Source organism: Pituophis catenifer, unplaced genomic scaffold, assembly GCF_029215685.1.
Source record: "Pituophis catenifer annectens isolate HBS135680 unplaced genomic scaffold, rPitCat1.0.hap2 SCAF_6, whole genome shotgun sequence".
NCBI lineage: Eukaryota > Metazoa > Chordata > Lepidosauria > Squamata > Colubridae > Pituophis > Pituophis catenifer.
Window position 1 is genome coordinate 20,425,488 of NW_027256886.1, and position 19,680 is coordinate 20,445,167.

At 35.0% G+C, this 19,680-nt stretch overlaps 1 protein-coding gene across 2 annotated transcripts in view; it reads left to right on the forward strand.

Moving 5' to 3' along the window:
* IFT80 (intraflagellar transport 80) overlaps window positions 1–19,680 on the forward strand; it is a 66,878-nt gene that overhangs the window by 45,724 nt on the left and 1,474 nt on the right. For both annotated transcript variants that reach the window (XM_070945021.1, XM_070945020.1), the window contains 7 exons: window positions 1,100–1,164; window positions 2,227–2,362; window positions 11,579–11,726; window positions 12,563–12,734; window positions 15,005–15,094; window positions 15,273–15,445; window positions 16,928–17,051. In XM_070945021.1, the coding sequence (XP_070801122.1) occupies window positions 1,100–1,164; window positions 2,227–2,362; window positions 11,579–11,726; window positions 12,563–12,734; window positions 15,005–15,094; window positions 15,273–15,445; window positions 16,928–17,051 (908 nt within the window). The remainder of the gene's footprint in view (window positions 1–1,099; window positions 1,165–2,226; window positions 2,363–11,578; window positions 11,727–12,562; window positions 12,735–15,004; window positions 15,095–15,272; window positions 15,446–16,927; window positions 17,052–19,680) is intronic.

Sequence of the window (19,680 nt, forward strand, 5' to 3'; positions counted from 1 at the left end):
ACTAAAATTATTTAAAATTGTAGGCTTGCATATATGAAAATTCATATTCAAATCCCTGCTATACTGTGGGTCTTTATTTTACTTGATTTTTCCCCTACTCCTTCTGAGTAAAGCTAGTTATCTAGTAATTCAAGTTACAGATTAATCATGCAAAGTTTTAACTGTAAAATGCAATCCAAATTCTAAAGGAATTTAAATTCTCACCAGTTGCTAAACTTCAAGGGACATAGAGATTGCAACATCAGGGTCAAGTGAAGATGAGATTTCCAATAGTCCATGACTTGGAATTTTCTACAAACTATACATGATTGTATATACATTTTTCTAATGCAATATTTCCTAAATAAGGGTTTATTTAATGACAGAGACATTCACTTAACAACTACCATGTTTATTTTATGACCACTTGTTCACTTAATGTCTGCTGTAATATTGGGTGCAATCATATGATGATCCACATGAAGCCATCATGACTTATGGCCTTAATTTCAAATTCAATTAGTCTTCATCTGAGGTCTACCCATAGTTGTACTATCGGTTCCAGCTCTTTGTACTATAACTTTGTTATATAGTACATAACTTTGTATTATAACTTCCAGCTTGAAGGAGATGGTGGTCTTATAGTTAGAATATATGAGGCCAGTCTATGAGACCTGATACTCAACTATTATTTGGACCTGGGCTTACCTATGTGCCTCAGCATTATTCTGTTCCTCATCAGAGGATTACATCTCAGCCAGGAGAATGGTAGTTATGAAAATACTAAATTGAATCAAAGTTATACAGCATTTTATGCCTTGAAAAGAAGAATAGAAGAATAGAAATTACTGTTTGCTAAATTGAGGTAAAAAGAGATAAATTGCTAGATTACTAGCAATAATCTGTCAAAAGAATATGACTTAAGTTATGCACCAATTACACAGTAAAGGTTATCAGTGTCCTTATTTGAACTATTAAATGCATTTATTAAATTAACCTGGTAGGATCTACAGTTGATACTTTTTTTGTATGTGTACCATCGTTACAGTAAGAGACTTCTGAAAATATGATATCTATATATTTATCAGTAATCAGTTTTTTATCTTTTCTAAAAAAACAGTTATTGATCTGTTTGAACCTTTATCTGGCAAACCATTAGGAGATGGAAAACCCCTTAGTCATAAGGTAAATAATGTTTAATTTTTCTGTAGTTTATATTGGGAAAAAAGTATAATCTGATGAACAACATATCAAGAAGTTACTTGCACTGAGTAAATGTTTACCCGGATTCCATCTTCTATTACCATGGCATGTTTCAGTTTGAAATCTGATCAGTCTGAGCAGATTCCTGTAGAAAGTGTTATATGGTTACTGAGAAGTCAGTTGTGTTCATTGATGATCCTTACCTATTGAGACTGAGACTGAGTTGCAGAAAGACTTTTTTTAAAAAAATAATCAGTAAGAATCAGAAGCAAGGTGATTGAAACTGATATTGCTCAAGCCAATAATACATTCATTAAGAATTTGTGTCCCTTGTCTTGGCATTTTTTTCACAGTTCTTGTTCTTATAAAATAACATTAAAATACTAAGTTTTATTTGAATGAAACCTTGTTACTGTAGTCATGCCACAACTGTTCAAATGGAACATGTCATGTCATTTTAATGTCTTTTTTTATGGTAATAACAAAAGAATTTTCTTTCCTGAAATGAAGAAAATCATTTAATTATGCATGAAGTTCTCTGAATCAATCTGAAATATTTAAATAGTAGCTTTGACTTAAGGGGGACCACACAGTAATCTTAAATTTGTGGATTAATAATTATTTATCTATTTTCTAAAATAGTTTCTTTCCATTCCCATTTTATGTGACTCTGAGATACTATGCTCCATTGGGGAGAGAGATTGAGAAATAAAATATAGATGTGTTATATGGAAAATCTGTACTTCCCACTTTAGATCATCTGCTACCAATGCCATTTACATTACCTCTTCCATCGTATTATAAGAACACGTTTTCTAAATTATCTGTTATTTCAGTTATTACACTAATTTATATGGCTGCCCAACTCTCACACAATTATACTTACTGTGTTATAGCAGTAAGTATAATATAAGTAAATTTTTAATTGATAATATTGTACTATATTGTTGACAGTAGCAATATTAACAGACTTGAAAATGAAAATATTACTGTAAAAAAAATCTTGCTTTAATACAAGGGGTTTTGATTCAAATATTGTTACAGACAGAAATTGTGGAAATTGCCTTAGATCAGAAGGGTCTTACAAATGAAAGGAAAATTGCTTTTATTGACAAAAATAGAGATCTTTATATAACTTCTGTGAAGAGATTTGGAAAAGAACAGAAAATTATCAAAATAGGTAAGAACTGACTTACCCCCAACCCCCATACCGCAATTTAACAAAGTGTTCTAAAATTGTGTGTTATTATTGAGTATGTGTAATTTGTAGAATATAATTTGTTCTTGCTGTATGTACCGTGAGGAGAGAATGGCATTGAGAGTATAATACAAAAACACCTAAATGTGTTTTGTTTCTTGTTTAGAATTTGTTTGCAGCAAGTTAATCTCTGGATCACCTCAATAAATTAGAAATCTCAAGATCAAATCTGTAGTGTCAGTGAAGTCAGTGAATGCATAATCCTATGTGGTTTCATCATTCTAGAAGGAGAATGATAATGGAAAGATACATTTTTTTAATTAAAGTGATAGCTCTTTATTTAAAAAAACAGGTTGTTTTAAGAACAAAACTAATTTAAATTAAATCAATATCACAGGTGTCCCTTGAATAAAAATGTGATGGTATATTAAGCGCTATAAAGCTGTGATTTTCATTGTGGTCCACGGAGGTTCACTACGTGTTCAGCTGCAGACTCTACAGTTATTACCAACTATCCAGGTGCAACACCTGCTCACTACTGAGACCATTGCTGCCAGTTACTTGATTCATAAAAAAGGATTAGTGATTGAAAGCTCATTTATAGCACAGTCATTTAGGTGAGATGGACAGGGTAGGTGTGTGTGTGTGTGTGTGTGTGTGTGTGTGTGTGTGTGTGTGTGTGAAAGAGAGAGAGAGAGAGAGAGAGAGAGAGAGAGAGAGAGCTGCTGCCTGCCGATGCAGACCCCCCCCCGTGCCTTCACGGAGGGCCTGAGGAGGAATAGTGAAAGTCGTAATTCAGAAATAGGTTCTGAATGCAATTATTAAATGTGAGTTCTTATGGGTAGTACTAATGATCTCACTTAAACATCCTGAACCAAAAGGAGGAATAGGTCTAAATGAATATCTAAAGTTGGAATTTAATTGGTTTGCAAATTCATTTCATCTTAGTAGGAAGATAATAAATAAGCCTACTTTGTGAATTTAATATTTTAGAAGGAATTTAGTCATGATGAAAAACATTGTTAGTACAATCTTAAATGTTATGTAGAACCCCAAGTTAATTGTCTGTCGCAACTGAAAAAATCCAACACTTCCTCAAACTCTTATTATGGAAGCAATCATTGATCAGAATTGAATTACTACATATTTAAGAATACTCAAAATCTTAGTAGTAGCAAGTTTTTGATGATTCCAGTGTATGATTATAATGTAAATCTGGTTTATCTAGCACAGAGGAAAAATGGCTTATGAGAATAAATAATACAATAAAATCCAAACTTGAAAAAAAGAAAATGAACTTGGTTTAACATAATTTATACAACATCTGTGTAGTTGTAAATACTTGTCATTCTGTGAAGATGGAGTGTAAAGATATTTAAAGAGGGAGGATAAGCAGATCTTGCAGGTTTGTCCAAGTACTACCTCTTCTAAAAGTCATACAGTAAATCAAAAAATAGGTTAAAAGAAACAACTGGAACAGCAAGCAGACATTTAGAGGAAAAAGAAGGGCACATGTATATAAAATCATTGAAAAGTTTCAGTAGCCTCTTGATGGCGAACCTATGGCACATGTGCCAGGGGTGGCACACAGAGCCCTCTCTGTGGACACTCGCGCCATCACTCTTCTGGTTTCCGGTGTGCATATGCGCGCCAGCCAGCTGACCTTCGCGCATGCCAGAAACCTGAAGACATGCTGGTGTGCATGTGCGCTCCGACCACCTGGTCTTCAGGTTTCCAGCACTCCAGCACACGCAAAGACCAGCTGGCCGGCGCACATGCACACACTGGAAACCAGAAGACCAGCTGGTGTTTGAGTTTCTGGGGCTCCGGTGCGTGCGCACACACATATGCATTCCGGTTTGGGCACTCAGTGCCAAAAAGGTTCACCATCACTGCTCTAGATCAGCGGACCACCAACTGGTGGTCTGCGAGAAAATTTTGGTGGTCCACACAAAAATTATTTGCATTTTTTAACATTGCACTAAATTAGGGATCCTCAAACTACGGCCTCTGGGCTGGATACATGCAATGAACGTTTGTGTTGCTGCAGAGAGTCTCCCCCTTCAGGGTCTTTTTGTGCGGGTCGGATGGGGGCAGAAATTCCTCCTGGTGTGAGGCTTTGGGCAAAGACTGGAGGGAAGTACTGCTGGTGGCAAAGAGTCGGAGGGCCTTGTTACATTGGGATTGCATCATGGCAAGGAACTGGCTGACCTTCTCAGCCCACTGAGCCTCCAGGCGCCGGTACCTGGCCTTGCACTCCCACAGGTCTTCCCTCTGCTTGGAAACCCTATGCTCGTAGTCCTCAGTGAGGTGCTTCTGCTGAGCCTCCTTCTTGGCCAGATCCAATTTGAACTGAGACAGTTGTTTTACCAACTCTTCCTCATGGTGGCTGCTTAGCTCCAACAACTGCTTCCTGTTGGGGCCCTAAGGAGCCTGGGCGGGTAGGTGAGGAGTGGCTGGAAGGGGAGGGGCGAGTAGAGGCCAGCAAGGTGCCCCTTGATGTGAGTGACATTGAGTTGGCCATCAAGTTGAGCACGCCCACCCAGCCGGTTATTAGGCAGATCATATTTGTGGTCTGTGGAATTTAAAATTATGAATTTAGTGGTCCCTGAGGTTGGAATGGTTGGGGACCCCTGCTCTAGATCATGGGTCCCCAACCTCTGGTCCGTAGACCGGCACTAGTCCGCAGCACACCAGCAATTGGGCCTTGCAAACAAGTGAAGCCCCATTCGCAGGATGCAGACAGCATGCGAAATCACACTTCTTCCGGTCCACGGAAAAACCTTTCTCCATGGAATCGGTCCTTGGTGCCCAAAAGGTTGGGGACTGCCACTCTAGATAGTTCTGAAACCATATGCATCATAAATTATAATCTAATGGTTAGAGGGACCATATAAAGAGACACTGTGTATAATATACACACAAGAATTCTAAAGCATTAAACCCCAAAGGCTAACTGGTATAGCTGTACAAATGAAAGCAATGGACAAGGAGAAGCTGGTCACTCATTAGTGGCACTTTTATTAATATGAAGCTTGAGAGCACTCCTATTGGATATCATGAAGGAGATTTTAAAACCTGTACATGGAATCAACTTCAGCTTGCTTATATTTTTTTTTTCAAACATAAACATAAAATATATCTTTTAAGAACGAATTCTTGATCAGGTCGTAAATAGGTACAATCGCTTACATTTTTTAACAAACTCCATTCAAAATTTCCTCATTGCATCTTTTAAAATTACAAATCAAAACAAAATTTTTTAATATAAATTCTAACATCTTAATTTAGGCCATACTATTATATCACCACAAATCTTAATTCCCAAATAAACTCCACTCACTCTTATATCCAGATATAAATCAAAGTTCATTCTAACTCTTTCCTAAATTTTCTCCATTACTTCTTTTAACATCAATTTCAAAACACAAATTTAAGAAATATTAAAACCTATTGATCTAAGTATTTACCTTACTATTTTATCACCACAAATCTTAATTTCCAATATATACAACTCTATTTTTATTTCAATTTATAAATCAAAATTCTAGCTGTATTTCTTAATGTCTGGACCCATTTCATCCAATCTTTAGATGTTAAACTTTGTCAATTTACACTTAATTTTCTTGAGTTTATCATCACAGAATAATGTCAAAATCATTTCACTTCATTTTAATTGTCTTCCAACATTTTCTTTTTCACCCCATATTAATTTGACTATTTTCCAGTATATTCTCCTCTATATCTCCAACTATTGTTTGGCTGATTTCCAGCAAATTTTATTTTAGCTGAATTTCAGCATATTCTCCTCCATAACTCCAACTATTGTTTGACTGATTTCCAGCATATTTATTTTGGCTGATTTCCAACATATTGTCCTCCATATCTCCAACTATCGTTTGGCTGATTTTCAGCATATTTTATTTTGGCTGATTTCCAGCATATTCTCCTCCACATCTCCACCTCTTGTTTGGCTGATACCCAGCATATCTTGTTTTGAGTGTTTTCTTTTCAGTATATTTATCTATTATTTAATTATTTCCAAATATACTCTTCCAGGGTGTTTCCCAACCTATTTCTTAATGTTGATCATTTCCAACATACATTAAATTCAATCACAATTTGTTACTTAAGTCTGTGTTTCTTATTTTATCATCCAATAGTTCATTAATCATTCACATTTAATCATATTTACCATTCTCAACTTTGTTTACCGTTTAAAATTAAAACATGTCACATCAAACATATTCTCCACTTGTTTTTTTAAGTTTTCAAATACAAATTTTTCCCCTTTTTTCCTTCCCCCCCTCCTCCCTAACCCCCCCTCGCCACCCATCCCCCCCGTGACTTCTTCACACCAAAAACCTAATTCATAACAGATTACATAATATTTTACCATCGCCTTACTCTCTCCTCTATATACTGACCCTTACTTACTAAAAATATTATTAATATTGTTACTTTCCCCTTTTACCATACATTTCAAAAAAAAAAAAAAGCAGTCTGCTATAACATTGTATGATAACTTCTAGTTTAGCATAATATTATTATAACTCCCAATTTAGCAATAATCTACCCTTTTTGTCCTCCCCAAAACTTATATCTATGTATTGTTACAACATTTCAAAGCAACCTTCCACTTTAAGACTGTATAATAAATCCTACTTTAACATTTATTCTTTGTGTATATTAATATAACATTTCAAAGCAGCCTTCCACATAAGTCCTAATTTAACATTTATTCAACTCTGTCCATTTCCTCCACTACCCTAAATATATCACTTAAACATCCCTTTTCTTAAGCTAATCCATCAGTAGACTAACATATTTCCACCCACTTTCCTACAAAATTACCATACACAACAATTCTTAATATCTTCAATCCACTGCCCACTCTGCTAATATGTATATATATATACATATATTCCGTTATTTAAAAAAAAAAGACAATAACTTTAAATTTATAATCCATATAATCTTCTTTGATGTCTTTCACTAGATTGTTGAGTCCCCCATCCATAATTGGGTAACGTAGCATCCTGGTGCAACAGTTTGTTCAAAGTCTTCAGTCTTCATCTGCCCCCATCAGTAATGAGTATCCTCATATATATATAAAAATAAAAACAACCACCCGAGTGACATTATAATTGTATTCCATATAGTTGTAATTGTGGCTTTCATCAGGATTATTAATTCCCATCATCGTAATGGGTAACAACCAGATCTTCTGCATGCCCCAACGTAACTCTCTTGCCTTGTAGCTCAGAATAATTATAATATATTTATCAGTACAAGAAAAGAAATCCAAAATAGATAATTCAAATCCAACAGATTAAGGCTCTTTTCACATCCCAAAATTACGGCATTGCAGAGGTCTGTCACTGTCCTCAGGATGATATTAACCAATACTTCGCCTCCACTATCTTTTCACATATTCATTCATTTTTTTAAAATCACTGGCTTCACCGTTGCTTAGTTTAGAAATTTCTGTTTTTATGAGACCTATTTCTTTTTTTCTTTTCTTTTTGTGGGTTTAATTTCCATCCTGTTTTCCTTTCTACAAGTTGTATATCAACTGATCGGTTTTCATTCTGCTTTATAAACTGATCTTGTTGGATCATCACGTTGAAATCAGATGCCGCTTCTCTCATATTTGTAGATAATCCAGCTGGAGTATCAAGAGAATCCAAAGACAGTTTGTCTACCGCAACCTCTGTAATTCGATGTTTTCCCTTTATTTCCAACTCCTTCTGCTTATCCTGTATTGTGCCTATAGATGTTAAGTTCATTTTCAAAAATTTTTGATAAAATTCTTCCGCTTTTTCAACAGTATCTAATTGGTATCTTTCTCCTTGATATCTCAATATTATGCCAACTGGGGCATTCCACCTAAATGGAATATTTCTGTATTTTAACTCAGTCACCAGAAAACCAAATTTCTTCCTTTCCATTAACATCTTGGGGGGAAGCTCTTTGTAGATCCATATCTTTCTTCCATACAATTGCAAAGTAGAATTGAAGGAATTTTGCACAATTTTATTCCTAATTTCCTTATCTGTAAAATAAATCACCACATCTCTAGGCAATTGCCTTTGCTTTGCAATCCAGGAGTTTATTCTGTACACTCTATCAATCCTACAAAACACTTCCTCAGGTTGAACCTTTAAAATCCCAGCCAGAATTTCAGAAGATATTTTCCTTAAATCATCTCTGTTATTTTCCTGTAAACCTCTGAGTCTGATCGCATATTCTGTAAAATTATAATGCATCATTAAGACCTCTCTTTCAATCCGTTGTTGTAAATTTTCTGCATTACAAGACTTTTGTTCAACCTCCATTTTAGATTTTTCTTCTGAGCTATTGTCTTGAGTGTTTGTCAAATCATTTTCAATTTTTTGTATTTTATTATCCAAATTGTCCTCAATTTCTTCCACTTTAGACTCTAATAAGTTAGTATTTTCATCCAACTTAGTCATAAATCCTACAAGATCATTAGCCATTTTTATAATCTTTCGATTCAAAATATCAAACTTTAATTGCACTAATTCTTTAATTTCCTGCTTAAATTTTTCAAAGTTCTGATTCACAATCTCATCCCTTCTTACAATCTCCTCCAAAAGAAATTCAATTATATTAAAATCGGTTTTCTGAGACTGGAGCTTTAAAACTTGGTCACGTAATTTGTTAATGGGGGAATCCCCCCCCATTACTTGTTTGTCCGACTTTAATGCCATGTTTCAACACAGACAAACTATTTTTTTTTTTAAAAAAAAAAAAAGAAAAGAAAAGAGAGGCAGCAGAGAAAAAAAAAAAAAAACCTCTTTCCAACCAAGATCAATATCAAATCTCCAGGAAGAGAAAAAACACAAAAGTAGAGCTTTATTTTAAAGTGTAGCCAAAAATATTTATTCAGCTACTTTGTATCTCAATAAGAAACGGAAGGACTCTCCCTTTCAGCCCCTTCTCAAGCCTCGGCAGTCGCCCTTTTTAAAGATTCTTTTTTCCTTTTCCTTTTCCTTCTTCAATAATTGTTATAAAATAAGTGAGATACTTGCAATTCGAGGTCACAGGTCCAGCTCAAATCCCTTCAAATGTAACCAGGAGCATTTATTCTGCTATTTTGTAACTTAATAAGAAACGGAAGGACTTTCTCTTTTCAGCTTCCCTGCTCCAGTTTCGGCAATCGCCATTTTAAAAGGTCTTTTTTACTTTGTTGAATATCCTTTGTAAAATAAGTATTAATACTTGCAATTTAGGGTCACAGGTCCAGATCCAGATCTCATCATCTTTAGTTAATCTGTTAAATATCTTAAGAAGCTTGTCTTCGTAGCCTTGTTCTGCAAAAAGGCAGAAGTCTCCCAACGCCCGGAGCGGGCGGCGAGTGCTATAGGGAGCTTCCTCCGCCCGCCCCCAAGAGTAAAAAAAAAAACCCCTGGGGGCTACGGAGAGCTCTACCTACACTCACCTGCTCTATCCCACATTTCCTCCTGGAAATGGGGTTTTTCGAGCCGCATATTCAGCATATTCTCCTCCATAACTCCAACTGTTGTTTGACTGGTTTCCAGCATTATTTTTTTTTGGGGGGGGGGCTGATTTCCAGCATATTTTCCTCCCTACCTCCAACTATTGTTTGACTGATTTCCAGCATATTTATTTTGGCTGATTTCCAACATATTGTCCTCCATATCTCCAACTATCGTTTGGCTGATTTTCAGCATATTTTATTTTGGCTGATTTCCAGCATATTCTCCTCCACATCTCCACCTCTTGTTTGGCTGATACCCAGCATATCTTGTTTTGAGTGTTTTCTTTTCAGTATATTTATCTATTATTTAATTATTTCCAAATATACTCTTCCAGGGTGTTTCCCAACCTATTTCTTAATGTTGATCATTTCCAACATACATTAAATTCAATCACAATTTGTTACTTAAGTCTGTGTTTCTTATTTTATCATCCAATAGTTCATTAATCATTCACATTTAATCATATTTACCATTCTCAACTTTGTTTACCGTTTAAAATTAAAACATGTCACATCAAACATATTCTCCACTTGTTGTCCCATAGTCTAATAAATTTTACAATTTAAAATTACAACATATTGCATCAGACATATTCTCCACTTATTCTCCCATAGTCTAATAAATTTTCTTAAGTTTGTCTCATATTAATATATACTCTTATGCTTTTGTAAAAATATCATTTTTAACCACCTTAACATCAAATTTCTATTTTAGTTACCTTCTTTTATTTTCCATCTTTATTTCTCCATAGACACCTCCTGCTTATATTTAAAACACATTTAAACATTTAAACATAACATTTTAAGTTTATTTTATTTCTTCATTTCCCTATCTATCCATAAGTATTCCACTTCAAAATCAGTATATCCATGTTTGAAACTCTATATATCATTTTAATTCTATTGTAAAGTCTGTTCCATGTAGAATCCATCAGTTTCCTTATTTTGTTCCTGCACCTCTTCTTTTGTCCCTGCATCAGTTAGTTTCGATCTTATTAGTTCCATTATATTTCTTCTTTCTTTATAAAACCACCCATAGCCAGAATAGGAATCTCCAAAATCCAAAAATCCATAGTTGTTTTCTAAGTAATCCAGGGTAAATAGCCAGTCAACATAGTTCTTTTTCAAGCAGAAGGCGAGTCTCGGCAATTTACACTTTCGCTTAGTCACAGCAATCTCCATTTTGTAGCAATTATGTAACCATCCGTTTGCCTTGCTTCATCTAACTTTTAAAGGTGTTAAGTCCTTATTTGTCGCTTTTCTCTTTTTTCCAAAGATCGAATTCCAATTTGAAGGAAAACTCAGTTTTCTGATTTGTTAATAGCCAATTCGTCCAAAATGATCAGTACTAAAGTAAATTCCTTAATGGGTCGTTATCCCCTATTGTTACTTTACAAAATCTTCAAGCCCTGCAAATCTACAGCCGCTGTTTAAGGCTGGGGGTCTTATTAGTAAAAGTCCATAGTCTAAGCTTGCTTATATTGTTTTAATCTTTCAAGACAAGTAATAATGTAAGCATTTTATTTTGAATACAGAAATATATTATTTAGAATCATATACAAGTAGAGAAGAGTTGATCATACTATTTGCAGTTTTGAACAGTATGTTAGAATAGATTATTCATCCAGTTTAGTTGACAGATGTTTAGTTTATTTAATTTCTTTTTTGTAAAGGAACAATGGTGCATACTCTGGCATGGAATGACACATGCAACATATTATGTGGTCTGCAGGATACACGTTTCACAGTCTGGTACTACCCCAATGTAGTGTATGTAGACAAGGATCTCTTGCCAAAAACTCTCTATGAAAAGGATGCAAGGTATTTCTTATTTGTTTTATACTCCATTAATAGCTTTCTCTAATAAAATATTTTTTAATCTAATCTTTGAGACTGAGACTCTATGGCACAGGCAAACAATAATTTCCAATCTGATATTTCAAATTATTTGAGGAGCCAGGAGACCCTAAAAGATCTTCAGGTTTTGGTCAAAGAAATTCAGCCTGACTGTTCTCTATTTTGGATGTTTCTTGGGGGTGGAAATACATGCATTTTGCCTTACAGAAGTTTAGACATTTCCAGCCTTATTTTGGCACTTTGACACCAAAAATTAGGCCACTGAATGCCAGCAAATTTTAGCTGTGTTTAACTTTGTTTCTAGGGTTTAGACAAGGTGTGCAATTGAAATCCATTTTGTTTTGCAGAATTTCAATACTTTTTTTAAAAAAAATTACATATATACACAAAATCATATAACCAAAATTGGCCATTTTGTTTGAAGGCTGTAAATAGAGTTCAGGGCAGGGGCATTAATATGAATCATTGATTATACATACTTAATAGAGAAATACCTAACTTGTCAATTGCTAAATTTACTAAATATGACGTTTCAGAATACAAACTTCCAGATTCTTTTGGGATGAACAATTTTTTAAAAAGTATATAAAAATTGTATATTAATTCTTAATCTGTAAATTCTCGATTAACAGAACAGGAGTGCCCAACCTTATTTCCACCATGATCAGTGCATATTCAGAAAGAGATCGTAGTTGTTATTTTAAATGGAATGTCTGTCTGTTTCATCAGTATTCTATCTAAGCTACATTAATTCCAAAATACTGTTTCTGAACTGTGTTCTTTTTTTTTTTTTTCAATAGTGAATTTAGTAAAAGTCCCCAGATCTTAAGTTTTGTTGGCAATCAGGTAACAATCAGAAGAGCCGATGGTTCACTTATTCACATTAGTGTTTCACCATATCCAGCTATTCTTCATGAATATGTGAACAATTTGAAATGGGAAGATGCCATCAGATTGTGTCGCTTTGTCAAGGTAAATATAATGTTAACTTTTAGAAAAAGGTTAATGGGGGAGAGACATGTGACTTCTTTAATTTTAAAAAACAGATTATAGTAATGCAATAATCCCTTCAGACCGCCATCATAAAATGTTTTCCAAGGTAATCTTATTTGCCTGACTTATTTGCCACTGAAAAGGACCTGCTATTTAGAAAAGCTATACATACTGTATCTTCTACAGGTAGTCCTCCACTTACAGCAGTTCATTTAGTGACCGTTCAAAGTTACAACGATACTGAAAAAATGACTTATGGCCATTTTTCACACTTACGAACATTGCAGCATCCCCGTGGTCACAAGATCAAAATTCAGATGCTTGGGAACTGACTCATATTTATGACAGTTGCAGTGTCCCAGCATCATGTGATCAAGTTTTGCAATCTATTGACAAGCAAAGTCAATGGGGAATCCAGGTTCATTTTACAACTGTGTTATTAACTTAACAACTGCAGTGATTCACTTAACAACTGTGGCAAAGGTCATAAGATGGGACAAAGCTCACTTAATAAATGTCTCACTTAGCAAGAGAAATATTGGGCTCAATTGTGGTTATAAGTTGAGGACTATCTGCTTTCCTCCTCCTCAAACTATTAACAGAACTCAACTTCAAATATATTTCAAAATATGTTTGTCTGTTCTTTGCTAATAAACTGGAGACATTTTCTTATGCTTTAATGTTTGGCTGCCTTTCTGATTATACTTGCCACCAGAGAGTTATGTATGCATTTCTGAGCAGTTTAACTGTAGGTTTGGCTATTATCATAACACTATTTACATTTTGATTTCTGTACATAAGAACAGTCATTTAAGGATAGAGGGGAAAAAGGAACATACAATAGCCTCTTGCTTGCTTATCATAACTTCCTTCTTTCTTCCTTCAAGAATAGCCTTTTTATCACAGTGCACTAGTGCATTGCATCTCCTAGCAACACGTACAGTAGTTTTGTAGCAGGTGCAAAACGAACACAAAAGAGAAAGCAAACTGAGCAGGTTGTTCGATCCTCTGTGGTTACCGATACGGCAGGAATATTTATTTGGTTCCTTTTTTAAAAAAAATATTTTCTTCATTACCTTTCCAGTATCCTAGATAATTGTCAGATATGATGGTTCTGTTAATCTCTTATTTTAAAGCAAAAATGCAGGGACAGGCAGGGACTCTTTTCTCCTGATATGACATTCCATCAGGTAATGAATGATGCTGTGCAAAGCTTTCTCAAGAAAGCGTCCCCTTCGAAATGATTAAAGCATCTAACTGATTTGCATGTACAGTAAAGACAATTGGGAGCAGTTTCCTTCTCTCTTTCATGCCTTTTTCATTCTTCTTCCCCCGTCCTCTTAGAGAACTGCAAGGAACAAATTGGGCCAATTGTCAAGTAATCTGAGAATATTATATATTTACATTTCCTCTGTTTACTGAAAGAGAATGAACTATAGATATCTGCCACAAGTACCCAGTTGCTCTGGAAAAGTGCTAGTTAAATAAATAGAAATATTGTGTATCTCAATTAATTTTGATTCACTTATGTTTATTAAATCATGTATTTGCTATAATGAGAGCAAATAAATGATGAATGTAGTTCCTTGCTAGTTTCCAACAGCCTGATAATCGGGGATTAATTTCAGAATTAACACCAGACAATCAGTGAAGCAGTAAATCATTCCCTAATTAAGAAACTACCAACTCAGAAAAACAAGCAAGCATTAAACACCAGCTTAATCAAGAAACTACCACAAACAACATCCCCACAAACACTGATAGAGCAAACTATGATATATAAACAGAGAGCAAAACTCATTCCTTTCTAATACTGAAGATGTTCTCTAGTCAGGTAATGAAATGTCTGCAAGCAAATAACCAATCTCAGAGAGTAACAAGAATTCTACAGTTCAACCCTAAGCTACATATATTCTCTTTTATAATGCTAGCTACATGTTATGTTATGTTATGTTTGTTATGTTATGTTATGTTATGTTATGTTATGTTATGTTATGTTATGTTATGTTATGTTATGTTATGTTATGTTATGTTATGTTATGTTATGAGTGGAGACTCTGTATTTCTATTATCACACACTCATACCATTGGTATTTAAACATTGGGAATACACTGCACTATAAATGTATTAGAACATGGATAGCCCATTGATTCTTAGGTAGTGGTTAAATTATATTCACATCAATTTGGCATAAGATTAATGTTTATATTCTGTAAGAAGAACAGTTATTTTAATATTCTCTTTTCAGGATCAAACATTATGGGCTTGTTTAGCTGCTATGGCAATAGCCAATAAAGATATGAACACAGCAGAAATAGCCTATGCATCAGTTGGTGAGGTAAGTAGAACAGTTCACTACTTAATAACTTTCACTGATTGATTGATAATATTTCATGCTAACCTGTTGCAATTTAAAGAACTCTTGGCATTTGTTGCATTATTTAACTTATTGCAAAAATAGACTTTAACTGATTTTATTGTGCCTATCACATTTATTTTTTTAAAAAAACCAACAGATTGATAAAGTTCAGTATATCAGTTCCATCAAAGATCTTCCATCAAAAGAATCAAGAATGGCTCATATTCTGCTTTTTAGTGGAAATGTCCAGGATGCTGAAACTTTGCTTCTGCAAACTGGGCTTATTTACCAGGCGATTCAAGTTAATATTAATCTATACAACTGGGAAAGGTAATACGGTTCTTATATAATGTATTACAGTATATATTTTTGTCTTGGTTCAGATTTGGATTTAACAGTTTAAATCAGTTTCTCAACCTAGGCAGCTTGAAGATATGTGGACTTCAACTCCCAGAATTCCCCAGCCAGCTATGCTTACATAACTTACATAATTTTATCCCATTCCAATTCCTATTTTTTTTCTTTCAGAATTAGTGTTGATATAATGTATACCAAAGTTTGTGACATGGCATGTGGAATTGTTGATAAAGAAGCACAGGCCCCAGCCCTATTCTGTTACATAGACTTTTTTTTTAAAGCTTTTGTACCTAATTATAACATCATTATAACATCAGTACCTCTTTAGCTCCATGTATTCCTGATTATGTAAGCTGCTCACATGGCTAAAGCCCAGATAAGGAAAACACCTCAAATGTATTTTTTGAAGGGGAGGGGGTAGTTCTTTGGCTCACTGCTTCCCTCCTTCAGGTTGGTTCCCTTAAAAAGAAATTATCCCAAGTTTAGAATGATTTTGATTTTCATTATTTTCTAACATAAACCTCCATGCTAAAAATGCCACCTGTGAAATCTCTGAAATACCACAAGGTAGCCTTAGCTATTCTTCTTTAAAAGTTCAGATTTTGTGTATAAATCTATAAATATGGAGCAGTGGTGTTCTCACCTACTTTATAATGAATGTGACATATGTTAGCAATGGAAAGTAATATGCTATTTATTAATTGATAACATGCATACCAACGCCCAACATACTTAGATTTTCTTAGCAGTGTCTCATTTTGACACTGCCTAAGCTTATACGTGTTCAGCTTCAACAAGACTAATATATTACAAGGTTTTTGTTTCTGGTCCTTTAAAGAAAAAAAAAATTACTGACAGCTATACTAATCTCAGGTCTTCTCGATGCAAAGCAGTAATTGTTATATTGGTAATAGGAAGCTGTTACTGTTTTAGAAAGTTAAGAGACAAATTTGAAAGTTTCCAATCTAAAGTTTCATAGATAAGAAATTTATGTGATGTGTATAATGTTCTGATTTGCATATTCTTATTGTACATGTAGAGCCTTATACGTAATCATAAAAGATTATGGGAATAATTTTTAATTGAACTACTGTCCATTAGTAAGATACCAAGAAAGGGGGTCAGAAAAGCAAGAAGGTTCACCAGAATTGTTCATTGGTATAAAGGTGGTTACTTTTCTTTAGAACATCCAACAATCACAAAGACCACTACTTGCAGGAAAATATAGCTTAAAATGATTAGAAAGCATAAATAAACTTATTTAATGGGGAAAGTAATTTTCAATTAAAGCAATTGTTGTTGGCCTTAATGCTTGGTTTCTTCTTGCTTTATGATAAGATAATTCCTTAGTGCAGTTGCTATACAGTGTGCATATTTATAAAACCAAGGCATTTGTGATCATTTTAGTTTCTGAATTCGGCCTGATGAGCTTATTACTGTTTTGCTTTCTTCTAGAGCACTAGAACTTGCTGTGAAACACAAGACGCACGTTGACACAGTGCTGGCTTACCGACAAAAGTTCTTGGATGACTTCAATAAAAAAGAAACGAATCAGCGATTTTTGCAATATGCAGAAGGGGCAAGTATTCTGTGGAAGTTGAGTTATATTTTTTGAAACTCTGCCTGATAGCTATGAAACAATTTCAGACTGTAACCCAATGTGTATTTAATAACACTGTGTGCTTATACTTTAATTCACAGTATGAAACAAAATCAACAACTTGATTTTTTTTCAGGATTTCCACTTTGAGGCTCAGTTATTAGCACTGATGGAATAGGGCCAAAGTATGTTAGGGGATATCTCTTTACAGTTATGAAAATCATACTGTGGAAATACTGTAGAGTTAGATAATATAGGTATAGAATTTTTATTTTATAGGAAAAGTTAAATATTAAGAGGGGGGTTGCTGCTAAAGCTTTCAGGTTTATGATTTCACCAATACAGGCTAATCCAGTGAAAGATGCTGTCTTAGCTTATTCTGATGTGACATTCTGAGGAAACATTACAACAATAGACATGCTGCTTAGCTTATTAAAACTTCTCTAAGGGAAACTGAGTTTTATTTGAAAATCATATGCTGCTTTTGGCAAACTGCATCATAATGTTCACACTTCTTTGCATAACAAGATAGAAACTTAGAATACTGTCATATGGGACTCAACTGAGCCAGTAGTATCTGGCAATTTTTGAATATACCATAATACATCACTGAAACAGCCCCCTGAAACAAGATAAAATAGTTGTGGAAAAGAAAGGCTTCATATGGCTTTGAAATCACAGCAACTATTATGCCATGTTTGATGGAATTAGAGCCATAATACATAGTTGGCAAGGAAGACAGCTGCAATCCAAATAATTTTATTTCAGAATCTAATTCTCATGTGATTGCAAGTTTATCACGGAGGAGGAAAATATAACACATTCTTGGAGCCAAAGAACTTGATTAATGGTTTAGGCAGTTTTTGGGATTTGCTCATTTAGTAATTTTTTTAAAAAAATAACTAATTCATCAAACTAAGATCATTATAAAAGAAAATGGACTACAATATTCTGTTTTTCCTTCTGTTCTACAAAATATATGTATTTTGTAAAATCAGAATACATGACTTAGATAAAACCATATACCGTATTATTCAATTGGTCTCCCAGAATACTGCTGATCAGCTGTTATAGGCGGGAATTGCTGCCGCTGTTCGCTGCCATGGTGATAGGCGGCAGCAGCAATAGACAGTGATAGGCGGCGATAGGTAGCGATGGCGATAGGCGGCAGCAATCTCCGCCACCTAGAACAGCTGATCGGCTGTATTCCGGGAGGCCGATCCTACTGCCAATCAGCTGTTCGGCAGTGAAGGCTCCAGCGTTCCCTGGTGGCGGCGAACGGTGGCAGTGGTGACAGCCACTGTACCAACCCCTCTCTCCCCACCACAATATTCATTTTATAAGACGCACAGACATTTCCATCCACATTTTTTGGAGGGAAAGTGCGTCTTATAGTGTGAAAAATACGGTAGATCAGCGCAGGAACTCTCTAACCCATCTCTGGAAGGGTGCTATCCAACCCGTGTTTTAAAACCTTCAGTATGGGGAACTAAAGGACCCCACCATTATTATAGGCAGTCTGTTCCTCTACTTTACTGTTCTTACCATCTGAAAATTCCTCATAGTATTCAAGCTGAATATCCTTTATTTTCTTTTAATTGCTTTCTACTGGTCATTTTTCTGTTCTCGGTTTCAAGAGAAAATAGGCATCACCATTTTTGCATGTGATTACTTTTTAGATATTTGTTAGATCATATTGATTGACTGACTGACTTATTCAATTTCTGTAACTGCCAAATTTCAACCAAGTGACTCTCAGCAGCTTACAATTCTAAAATGATAAAACAATTAAAAACATTAAAACAATAAAAAACTTCCACAAAATAAATAAATACAAAGGGCAGCGTGATTATTTTAGTCTTCTCTTTTGAAAAGGTATGCAGTCAGCTCCTTGATTTCTACCCTTATCACCTTAGTAGCTCTCTTCTGAATCCATTTCATGTCCTTTTAAAAGTGTGATTCCTTGAAGATAATACTCCCTAGTCCTGTGATGGCAAACCTATGGCACACATGCCCGAAATGGCACACAAATCATCTCTCCGGGCATGCCAGCTGTCACCCGTTGCTCTTCTGGGTTCCAGCGCGCACATATGCGCCAGCCAGCTGGTCTTCACGCGCTGGGGAGCTGCTCTTCTGGGTTCTGGTGCTCCCCTGTGCGTGCGTCCACCCATTTCGGGTTCGCCAACACTACTCTAGTCCATTCTCACCAGCAGAATTTATCTGAAATTGACATTTGTATTGTTAAAATTAGCATCCTACTGTTGGAGCAATTTCTTGTTAAACTAATTAATTTAATAAATTTTGCGCAGTTTTATTTGTAAACAGAATGTACATTGTTACAGGATATATAGAAGATGAGAAAAAAGCCTATTACAATGCATAAATACTACAGTACTGTACTTGAGGAAAAAATACATTACTAATGGCGATTTTATTTCACTCATCTGTTGTAACTACTGTATTTTTACGTCTATAAGATGCACTTTTTCCTTCCCAGAAGTGGGTGGAAATGTCTGTGCGTCTTATAGAGCGAATGTTGTCAGAGCCCAGCCTACCCAATGGCCCCCACCCTTTGGTCTCTGCCTCCCGGGCTGTGCTGAAGCTGACC